Source organism: Pomacea canaliculata, linkage group LG10 (genome assembly GCF_003073045.1).
Source record: "Pomacea canaliculata isolate SZHN2017 linkage group LG10, ASM307304v1, whole genome shotgun sequence".
Lineage (NCBI taxonomy): Eukaryota > Metazoa > Mollusca > Gastropoda > Architaenioglossa > Ampullariidae > Pomacea > Pomacea canaliculata.
Window position 1 is genome coordinate 1632061 of NC_037599.1, and position 11294 is coordinate 1643354.

General features: G+C 35.4%; 1 protein-coding gene and 1 long non-coding RNA gene across 2 annotated transcripts; both read right to left on the reverse strand.

The window, feature by feature from the left end:
* Nucleotides 1-1350: 1350 nt before the first annotated feature.
* LOC112573875 (12 kDa FK506-binding protein-like) lies at nt 1351-6663 on the reverse strand. The gene is made up of 6 exons (XM_025254533.1): nt 6508-6663; nt 5009-5068; nt 4482-4583; nt 3719-3741; nt 3247-3320; nt 1351-3048 (listed from the first exon to the last, which is right to left on the reverse strand). The coding sequence occupies exons 1-6, from the start codon at nt 6533-6535 to the stop codon at nt 2994-2996; spliced, it is 342 nt and encodes a 113-aa protein (XP_025110318.1). The 5' UTR covers nt 6536-6663; the 3' UTR covers nt 1351-2993.
* A 1599-nt stretch (nt 6664-8262) lies between these two features.
* On the reverse strand, nt 8263-10422 carry LOC112573877. The gene is made up of 4 exons (XR_003101295.1): nt 10104-10422; nt 9676-9904; nt 8878-9040; nt 8263-8446 (listed from the first exon to the last, which is right to left on the reverse strand). It is a non-coding gene; the product is annotated as an uncharacterized LOC112573877 (long non-coding RNA).
* Nucleotides 10423-11294: the final 872 nt, after the last annotated feature.

Consider the following 11294-nt stretch of genomic DNA (forward strand, 5'->3'; position numbering starts at 1 on the left):
ATGAAAGTAACTTTGAAGATGTAAATTGTCTCATCTTGATGTGATGCCACCATCCTTCATTACTAATCCCTACCAATTGTCTGGACTAGGTATCTCTATAAAAATTTGACCTTTTGTTCGTTCTCATTCATCATCCTTTTTGACAATCAAGTCTGTTTCTGAATCCATTCACTAAGTGATTTTATCTTTTTTTCAGCAGTTATAGAGTACTCTGCTGCATTTATTATTTTAGCACCATTGTAGTCTTGCCATAATAACAGCACACCCAAAGAAACATTCTTCCACACCCTCCCCTACTCCTCAAAATCAGTATTTTTTATTAAATTCATGGCTAGGGACAAGTGCTACACCAACTTTCTGCCCTTAAGCATATAAATAGTTGTGAAGCAGCTGATCAATTTGAAAGTTATTTTAATTTGGGCCATTCTAGATGGTTATTCTAATACCAGTTCGAAGAACGTCAACCATTAGTAAGTTCTGCTCTAAATGTGCTCTCATAAACTTGGCACCCTTTAGTAACATTTTGCAGCAATCCTGCCAGAGCCTTGAGCAATCTGTTTTTTGTTTTCAACATCAATGCATGCTGAATCAATAGTTGTTTTCTTCCTTGCCAAAACTTTTTTGCATTCTGCACTTCCTGCAGCCCAGCCAGTTCGCACCATAGAGTATACAGAGATAGCTGTCTATAAGGCATACTCAGCTGTCCTGAGGTTCCTGTAGTCTGCCCACCGCATACTCAGTATTCAATGCTCCTAACAAGGGATTTAACTCTCTGGCCACTATACTGAGTATGCGGTGACGGACTACAGGAACGTCAGGACAGCTTTTGTCGAATGCTGAGTATGCCTTTTAGACAGCTATATCTGTATACTTGCTATGGTGCTAACTGGGTGTGCAGCCATACTGAAAGTGCCTTAAAATGTTTTATCTGTAAGCCACAGCTGATGGAAATTGACTGGCCTTCACTGCACCATTAAGGTACAAGTAAAAGGACAATGCGCTAGTGGAAATAGTGAAATTCAAATCAGTAAGGGAAATTGTTCCACATCCATGTGTCAATTTCCAACTCATTTAGAACAGCAGCAATGTGCATTCACTTAAAAATACTTCATAACTTATATAAAAAAGAAAGCAAAACATTCTAAGCAAATTTGTTTTTCCAGGGAATGGAAATTCTACTTTAAAAAAGGCTGACTATACCTTTAAATTTAAGGTAATAAAGGTAAATGTAGATTTGAGAATTCTAGACCTTCATCAAAGCATAAACAAATTCCACATAATGATTTTAGTAGACTTTAGCCTTCCCTTCTCAACATTCACCAATCACACGATCTTGATCACAAAGTCATGTTGACAAACATTAGGCCCAGCTTTTAATGTGGTTGCAGATGTCTCCATTTTGCTTTCAAACGATATTACCATTCTAAGGCAAAGAATCTACCCAGTTTATCTAAATGAAAAATGGTTTTGTTATCACCTTAAAGGAACACGACAAAATGTTATTTAGTCAAAGCATTGATTGCATCAATCTATACAAGGTTTAATGAATAAACAGATGACTTCAAGAAAAAGAAAGTGTTCCCAAAAGTAAACTCTTCAAAATAGACTATTTCTTCATCCACTGTGGTACACACAGCTATGCCATGTATCAAAATATATGTTATTCCACAAAAAGCATTGTAATATTTTCTGTTTACTTTTGAAAAGATGAGTATAAAAGCAGGTGCCTACACAATACCAATCTTATGAGAACAATCTGATACACAAAAGAACCAATAAAAGCCATCTTCACTCATTATGTGAAAAAGCTGTGCTATAGTTTCTCGATCTCTGGCTTCTCGTCCCACACCTGATGTCTTCTGCCATTAAGAAACTTGTAGTCTTCACAAACCTCACATTCTTTCATTGGTCTTTGGATGATTTTCACTGAAGAAAATGCACAAATTAGATGAAATTTCCTTACAGACATTCCTTGCCATTGGGTCTCTATTTGAAAGATCCAAGTAACACCCAAGAAAAAGATTTTCCCCAAAAAACTTCATGGAGACAGTTGATTTCACTGATTTGCTCACCAGTAGCGGATAAAATTCAATCCTAAGAAAATTCATTATTTGTATGTTGACAGTGGGTTTGAGAATAGTCTATACTCTTGGTTCATCCTTTGCTAATTAAGTCAGTTTACAGTATGGTTTTTTCAATGATCTGCTGACTGATTTATTCTGTCCTTCCCCTACTATTTTGCAAGATAAATCACCTCCTATGATTGTGAGATGCATGATCATAAGCTGAACGGATTTTTTTTTTTTGAACAAAAAAGGAAATGGGTATTTTTAGTGGTTTCTCTACATTCCATGAAATGTAAATGCACAAAGTATGAACAGGCACTGAAAAGAATTTTGTCCAACCCTGCTAACGTCAATTCTTCTGGTGAAGTCAATGATCCAAACATGAGTTTTCCAGCAAAACAGCCACCTCTGCTGAACTACAGTCTCATGCACTCACTAAGGCAAAAAAACATAAATTAATTTTAAAACTTGCAATATCTTCCCTCCATCGAACAAGTTCAAAAATGGACATGATCTAGCACAAGATATTCTTATGATCACAGAAAACGATGCTGAGAGGGTAAAAAAACAGGATTCTCCAGTTTCAAAAAAGTTGTTAGTCAAAATGCTAGAACAGTCAAGCCATCCTGCCATCATGGCATAGGAATATTAACAAGGTGATAGCAAAGCAGAACAGAAAACATTAACCCATGTAAATGAAAAGTGGCATACAAGACAAGTGTACATATTCTGATATTAAAGTTACACTCTTTCCACAGTGTCTATCCTGGAAGCTTTAAAAAAAAGAAAGAGAAATGAAAATCTTTGTAGGTTCTGCAGCTGCAGGATGGACTGGCATATCCTTGGGTCTCAACCTCGTGCAACTACAGTTCCTGAAACTGGTTCTTGCACTTGCAGCTTGCCAGTCTCAAGGTCAGCATCTGCTTCCTACTTGGTGCTAATGAGCTCTACATCAAAAAGAAGGACAGCATTGGGCGGAATAGTGAAGAATGTTAAGGAAAACCTGGATGAAATGGATTAGCCACAAAGTAATGCAAATTAACAATGACTACAACAAAAAAGGATTATTCAAATATTCTAAAGATGAAAATTCCACATGAACATGCGTGCAACCATGCATAATTACACTCTCAGGCATACAATATGATCAAGTAGCACCACATGTTTTGTCAAAGGATATACTCCTCCAGCTCCTCTAGCACCATAGCCATAGTCTGGTGTTATTCTTAAAGTTGCTCGCTCACCCACCTTCATCTGAAAAATGTGCAAATCAAGCATTACTGACTCCTCAAATGAACATAAACAATTTATCTAAAATATATAACAATGAATAGATACTGGGGACATCTCTGTTTTTAAGTGAATTATATGAACCATTCTTGCAATATTTCCCTAGTGAATGTATTTCCTGCAATCTTAATAGAATACGAAGATGTACAAAATGTCTCTTCAAAATAAAAGAACATGTTCAAGTTCTTTCTTTTTAAATGGTTCACACAAATAATTTCTAACAAATATATTAATGAAGTATTTTTTATATAAAAAGTCCATTTTCAAATAACCAAAAACGGGTTTTCCCAAATTTTACTATTAGAGTATGCATATGCACACAAAACCCTAACATGCAAATCTTAACAATATTCAACACTTACAGCCATTACTCCTTCATCCCAACCTGAAATGTCAAAAGGAAAAAAAAAAATTAAATTTCTGCACTAGCCTGATTGTTTCTTTTAAAAAACAAACAGATGTTACAGTTAGTGACTTCCTGTCATATGAACTAAAAATTATTGCCAAAATTATGTAAGCACTCCAGAAAAAAAAAAATGCTGTTAACTAATCTAGTAAGTACTTCCCAGTCAGTGTTACCTGAGATCTTAACAGAACAACCTTTAGAAATTATCCTTAAAAGCATGATTCCTTACCATTAAAGAAGGGCAGAGAGCATTAACTATTAACTATCATACTAACAAACATTAGCTATCATACATGGCTTCTGATGACATTTAAATTTTTATCACATAAGCAAAAAGTATGACAAAGATAAATGCAGCAAAGTTATCAGAAATCTATTGTAATAAGTTTTTTGCAAATAACATTTCAGATAACACCATAAACAGGTTTGTAACTGTGAAATCATATGTGTGCACTCATATACATGTACAGTATCTGCATAATTACTCTTTTCTGTGAGCATGATTTATAGGAGGCAGTGAAAGAATAAAAACAAGAGATGTAATCAAGTTGGACGATGTTAGTATGATAAAACTTGTTGAGCAGACCCATTGCAAGTCACTATTCTTTCTCCCACTATGTTCTTAGAATGGACCCTTCAAATTTACTGCTGCAGGCATCCCTATTACATTATATCCACTTTGGCAATAACTGGTGTAGTGCATATCATCATTATATTACCTCGAATAACTTCTCCTTCTCCAATTCTGAACTGAAAAGGCTTGTTGCGATCCCGTGAAGAGTCGAACTTTGTTCCCTTTTCTCCATTTTCCTCCAGACAGCCTGTGTATAAGTTTGGTATTTTGTATATGAGAAGTCAATTATTTCAGTAAAAATAACAAATAAAACAAAACTGAAAGGAAAGGACAAACACTGATGGCTGTTAATTTAAAGTCATTTACAACAGCAAGTCAGCAATATTAATTAGGCAGATGTTGATAACTATACTTTTCAATAGTGTACTAGTTTAAAACATTGGTGACAACCAAATTTTCTTCCATTTAAAAAAATGTTTAAACTACTTTTTGTCTTCACCAATGGCTGATGGAAATAAATTGTAATAATTTTAAAATGTTAGCAAAAGTGCTTTCAAATAATATTATCAAATTACCAACAAATAACCATCTACAAATAAAAGATAACTGCATTGCGAAACCTAAGCACAGGATTAAAAAAAACCTACACAATTTAAAAAAACAACAACATACCTGTATAATGAACTGTGACTTTCTGCCCTTTCTTTGGCATAGGGGCGTTGGGGTCTGATGCTGATTGGAAGAGATTATTAAATAAAACAAATATCAGTGCAAACTGCAAAAACTATCAGAGATAATGCTAGTTAAGTCAATCCATGTGAACAAGTATTCAGTAGGGCTTCAAAATATCTACCCAGGCATGTCAAAGACATGGCCCATGGGCACTTAGACAATTCGCAAAATCTGTTATATGTCTTTTCATACTTTCCTGAAAAGTTTAAAAACTTCAGGACGTTTGCTACAAATGTTCAGGCAATGTTCAGTTGTGCCTATGTGTAAAGTTATTTTCCTTCATGATTCAACAAACACTTCTCAGAAAACAAAACTGACTGATCAACACCTCTCATTTTTGATGAAAGTTGGAACTGCATAGACATTTGAGCCAGACAGCAAAATCGGCATTAAAATGAAGTATCAAGCCTCAGGACAAAACAATATAGTCATTTTGAACTGTGGTAATTGTTATATAATGTATTTGCTGCTGTTGCCACAAGTCTATGTTACCATTTAAAATTTCTTTTGTTACACTATTTCATTACTTTCCATTCACGAATGTGGCTAGCTGCTAAACTATTTGTATGTATACTGTCTATTTCTAAGTTAAAGTAATAAAAATATTCTGCAATAATTTTTATTAAATGATTTCAATTAGTTGTTGCATGTGACCCTCATGACGACTCAAATGTGGCCCTATGGGACCCTCAGTTTGACATGACTGATCTAAGCCATAGGACATACATAAAAAAATACATTTATTTTGTATATTTTCTATATGTGAGTGGACAGTATATACAGCTCATTCAATTCAATATCAACAAAGTGCCAAAATTTAGCTTTCATCAAACTGCATGACAGATGATATACATGAGCTATAATTCTATGGCTATTCAAGCCAAATTAGATTTGAAATCTGACATTGAAGATTTGTATTTGGGATTATTCTTGTATTTAAAAAAAATTAGACCAATGAAAAAATTAGTAATGTTAGGTTGATGTATATGGTCAAGTAATTACCGCTTGATGATCTTCATTTCTCAAAGTGAACTGACTAGTTATTAGTTTTTGCTCAGGGTTTATTTGCTCATATACAGGTATTGAATGCACAAAATATCCAATAAAATTAACAGAATTTAGATGTTAATCTACGTTTTCTTTGATATAAAATATATCGTTGACGTTATTGGAAAAAAGGGAACTTCTGTGCGATTACATTTATATTACTGTTTACACATCTTTAATACTACACTTGTTCAGTCAATGTGCAAGGCGTGGATGTTCAAACTTAGTCGGACACGATACAGTAGTACATAATATTACATGTTTCAGGACTACACGTTTTTGACTCGAGCTTTTATTCCCAAGCCGGTTTCATGCAGTTACCATGCGATCACAAAGAGTTTAAACGCCATTTTTCAAACAAACATTGAAACAAAGTTTTTCACATTTCATACCCGCCTGGATTATTTGCTTTGTCCACATTGTCGACAATGTAGCTATATTGCTAAGTCTGTGGATGATGAAGTCTTTTATGTCCGATGTGATGTCAGTGACCGGAAGTCTCGTTGTCGACAGAGAATGTTCAGGGGGGGTAACCACACAAACCGAGTGCTGATTACTTCCCTTGGTTTGCCACAGCTCAAGAGTGCTGGCAGCAAAAATGATGAAGATGAGGCGCGCAAACCGATTTAAATTATCCCATTGTACACACAGTCTTAAAAGACGTTTCGTTGAGGTTTAAATAACACAAATAGCCTTTTATGGGCTATATTAACGAATAATGTGTAAAAGGATTTTACTAGACGCAGGTCAGAATGCCGATATTCATAAACCAAAGTACATATATATATATCCGCCCAGGAGTGAAATCCATCTATATCTATTCCTCTTCGTGCATCAGGTTGCACATAAGGCCCAACAGAGTCGATCGGCTGAAACCTGCTCTAGGATACCCCATGTCCAGCCCTTTCCTTTCATCTCCCTTTCCACTGTTCTTCTCCAAGTTTCCTTTGGGCGGCCTCGTTTTCTTCGGCCGTCCGGAGTCCATCGTAGGGCGACTGTGGAGAGGTCTGCTGTCTGCTGGCGGCGCACATGTCCAATCCATCGCCAACGCCTTTGTTAAACTTGATGTTCATGGTCTGATCAGTTAGATGCAAGATGGCAGAGGACTTCATAGCAACGTAACTGTCTCCTCTAAGATCTTTGTTATTGTTCTAAGGCTTTACTGAGTTGTTCTGATTGCGGATGTATAATTCTCAGTTGCTACCAACTATATCTACTTGCTCTTCGCTCATTTTCAGTCTGCTTCAGATCTGTCATTGCCTTCATGTAATGTACACTGGCTTCCATGTCGTCGTTGTCATCAATGTCGTCGTTGTCCTCTCGGATTCTGAGAGGTGCTCACACGCCTAACAAGCTGCTGTGTTAAGCTGATGTCTAACAAGCTGATGTCTCCTGCTCGTAGATTAGCTTGCAAAATGCTTCTCGGAAAACTATATTCAATATCCGATGAGTTTACAAGCCAGGGAAGTAGTGCGCAGATCCACCAATATAATATTTACTAAACACATTCAAATTGTCATCATGCATAATGAGTGACAAATGTAAATGTGATTCAGATTATTGTTTGCTCTGGTGCTTTATTAATTGACGAACACTTGCTAGAAGCTTGATCCTCAGAAAAGAATATCACACAAGATAGTTTACTAGCGTGTTTTTTGGCAAGAACATATAAATAAACAATAGTCACAAATGGTTTACGTGGAGGGATGTTCACAGATGCTGTAGTGCACATACAAACCCTAGTAGCATTTGGAGGAGAGGCCATATAGGACCCATGTGTGTCCCATATAGGACCCATATGAGCTATCTTATGACCATATGGGAAGCCTATATCGGCCCAACCGCCGAAAGCGCAAACAGGTCCGACCGTGGGCCGAGATGGGCTTCCTATATGGGAAGCCCATGTGAACCTAGATACCTAGATTTCCAGCTATTATTGGTAATTTTAGGTATTTTGGCATATTCTGATTTACGTTGTTTTTAAATCAGGATATGCCAAAATTCCTAGAAAAACCAATAATATCAAATGCATCAAAATAACCCTATAAATGCCAAACAAAATGTTACAAAAAACAAACATGATTTGTCGTTTTCTGATGTTTATTGAAATTGTTAATTAAAAAACTAATTTTAAATATGCAAAAATTGTACAGCTTTACTTGTCCTCCAATTCATTCCCCACCCCAGAACTATTTACTGACTTTAACAGTCTGTGCTCAGGTGCCCTTTCCCTTCTGCCATTCTCTCAATCCCTAGCACCAGCTAACCAGCTAGAGATCTGCGTCTGCAGTTCTGCTTCAGTAGCTTGAGGGCAAGTTTTTCTTGCAGCATCTAAAAATAGAACAAACATAAGAATATGAAGTCTGTGTAAAAATAATCACTTAATTGTAGGTCACTGACCCTAATATCCAGAACATAAGGTGAAATAAAGAAAGGTACAAGCAAATTATATAGATATGTAAAGTGGCACAAAAATTTTAATGGCTATAAACAGAAAGGAACTACAAGTGGAAATGCATTTCAATTTCAGGTAGAATTTCTAAAGGCAGGAGAACTCTGGAAATACTGATTTCAAAAACAATCCCAGTACATGGGAACTGTAAAGATGTCTATCAACTGTCATCTTAATTCCTTTCTACACAAAAATTAACCAGCTGATTAAAGGACTAGACATTGCATAAACATATTGACTTTTACAGACAAATGAAATATTTTTTCTCAATGACTCATGAAAACACAGAGTCAAATATTTAAATCCTTACCCTGAACTGTTTGTACAAGAAAGGGGTGGTTCTTGAGTCCCTTCTTTCCCTTCAGACCATGGAAGTTGTAAGACCGGGCTAATTTATTTGAAAATAGCAGAGACCGTTTGTCCCTGACGATATGCTTTAAACTGAATCCCCCACGCATTGCCAAATAGCATTCCTGGAAACAGACAATAATAAACATACATCACTTTTTAAAATAAAACTTGCTGTGGGCAGTATCATGATACGTGTTATGAGAACTAGTATTATGAGACCAAAATATGGATGAAAACCATTAAGGAAGTTTCATATTTATCTTTGTAACCAAGCTAAAGTGCTTACAGAAAATTTATTATCAGCTGTAATTCATGCCACCATAACTATGCCTTTGTTACTTTTTAGTACTGCAGACATGTCATTTGTTCTATGCAATAAAATGCTATGAAAATGTTTAAAGGGAATAGCAAAAATACACTTGACTCCTTCTAAAAAATCAGAAGGTTCCCAGTCACTTAATCCCCGACGCTTCATCCTTAAAATGAAATTTTAACTATAAAAAATTATGAAGCCGGCAAAAAATTTAATTGAAATTTAAATAATTATCTCATATAAACATCACAATAAGTTTACAATTAAAATAAATATTGAAATACATTAATAATATTCAAATTATACTATTAACTTCAACATCATTTGAAAATCTACAACATTAGTTAAACTATAGTTAAAATTTCATTTTAAGGATGAAGCGTCGGGGATTAAATGTCTGGGGATTAAGTGACTGGACACCAATCAGAATAATTAAGCACATACCAATTCGTGTTCGTTTTCCTAGATCTGTCTTTAAATCCAGCTCGAGACGTTCTACATCCTTTGAAGATTTTAAGGGAAACTGTAACCCTTGTGGCAGATGTCAGCTCCTTTTCTTGGGTTTGGTACTCCATCTGCGCAAGCCTATTTTTCACATCTTTCACATCAGTTTTCATCTCTTCCAGAAGAGACAGTATATGCTGTACAGCTTTCCGTAATTTATTTTGTTTACCTGGAACCAACGAACGCAATAGCAGAAAACATGTAAAATAGTGATCCTTATTTATTTCAATTTTTTTCAATATGGCAAAAGCCACCTGGGATTTTGCACTTCTAGTTATATTTCAAAAAAACACTGTTCAAAAGTCTTGGTCGAGGGTAAGAACAAACAAAATGTTAAAATGATTATGAATGAAATGACTTCAAATTACCTTCCAAGGGGTTGTGGGTCCCTGTGCTGGCAGGACGAACACCATAACCAAAGCCACACTATCTGTATGGAAATAAATATTTAAAAAAGTAGGCAAATAAGATTTCACAAATCAAGATCAAAAGCACAGCATAAATTTCACTTTAATATAATCACTTTAGTCACTTTCACTCTTATAGGGCAAAATCACAACCAAAGTTACACTATTTGTGGCTTAATGACATGTTATAGTGTTCAAACAGTTCAGGTATTGTCTTTTTTTCCTTCTTTTCTCCTGCAGCACACAATGACATAGCAGTCATTTTGACCATTAATGCTCATATGCTTTATAAAAAATTTTCTACACAAGAATTAATTATGAATATTATGAATCAAAAAATAAATTGCACTTACTTAATGACTTGTGCAGGAGAATTGGAAGCATAGAACATGAGGAATCTGGCTTTATAGCTCTAATTAATGAAGCTTGCATCTGGTTCAACAGATTGTGGTGGCCAGTTGCACATCCTGTGACCACTTTCATCTTTAAATGCCAGCAGCCAGCTATCTAGAATAACAGTAAAATAAATTATTGACCATTATATACAGTCATTACCATTTGTTTTAGAGAAAATACCATTAAAGTTATTTTGTCTGAATTGATACTTCCAGTCACAATCAGTTGTCAATGGACTATCTCTATGAGGTTTTTGGGTTCACCACTGGGAACACAATCCTTCTGCTGCACTTTATCAAATATTCTTAATTACCTGCTGCAGTGGAAAGTTTGGTGTTTGAACAAGTTTAAGCTGGCCTCAAAAAATATAAATTCAGAGGCACAGTAAGTCCAAAAGACCAAATCTGCCAACATTATCAGCAATTGGTGACAAAGCAAGTACATTATACACCAAAAATCCCTTACCATACAAACGGTCGTCTTCTTGAACACATAAACATGAAAGGTTATGAGCGTAATCAGCGTTTTTTCACACACAGCCCAGGACTTGCAAGACAAAAAAATAAATAAATAAGAGAAAATATTATGATACTGCTATAAGAAACATGGCCTTTTAACGCTATACTATATCAGTAAACAGAAGGAACTGTCGAAATTCTGTTGCCTTTGAATGGTAAAGTTCATGACCTACACTTTCGCAATTTATTTGAGGAAAATTCTGACAGGTCAGAATTCTCTGTATCGCTAACGGCTAAA

Excerpts from the sequence above, each read along its gene's own strand:
- LOC112573875 (XM_025254533.1), bottom strand. The coding sequence starts at position 6,535 with ATGTGGACAAAGCAAATAATCCAGGCGG. Across the intron at positions 4,584-5,008 it reads AGTCACAGTTCATTATACAG|GCTGTCTGGAGGAAAATGGA; the intron begins GTATGTTGTTGT and ends ACTTATACACAG. Across the intron at positions 3,321-3,718 it reads GGGATGAAGGAGTAATGGCT|ATGAAGGTGGGTGAGCGAGC; the intron begins GTAAGTGTTGAA and ends CACATTTTTCAG.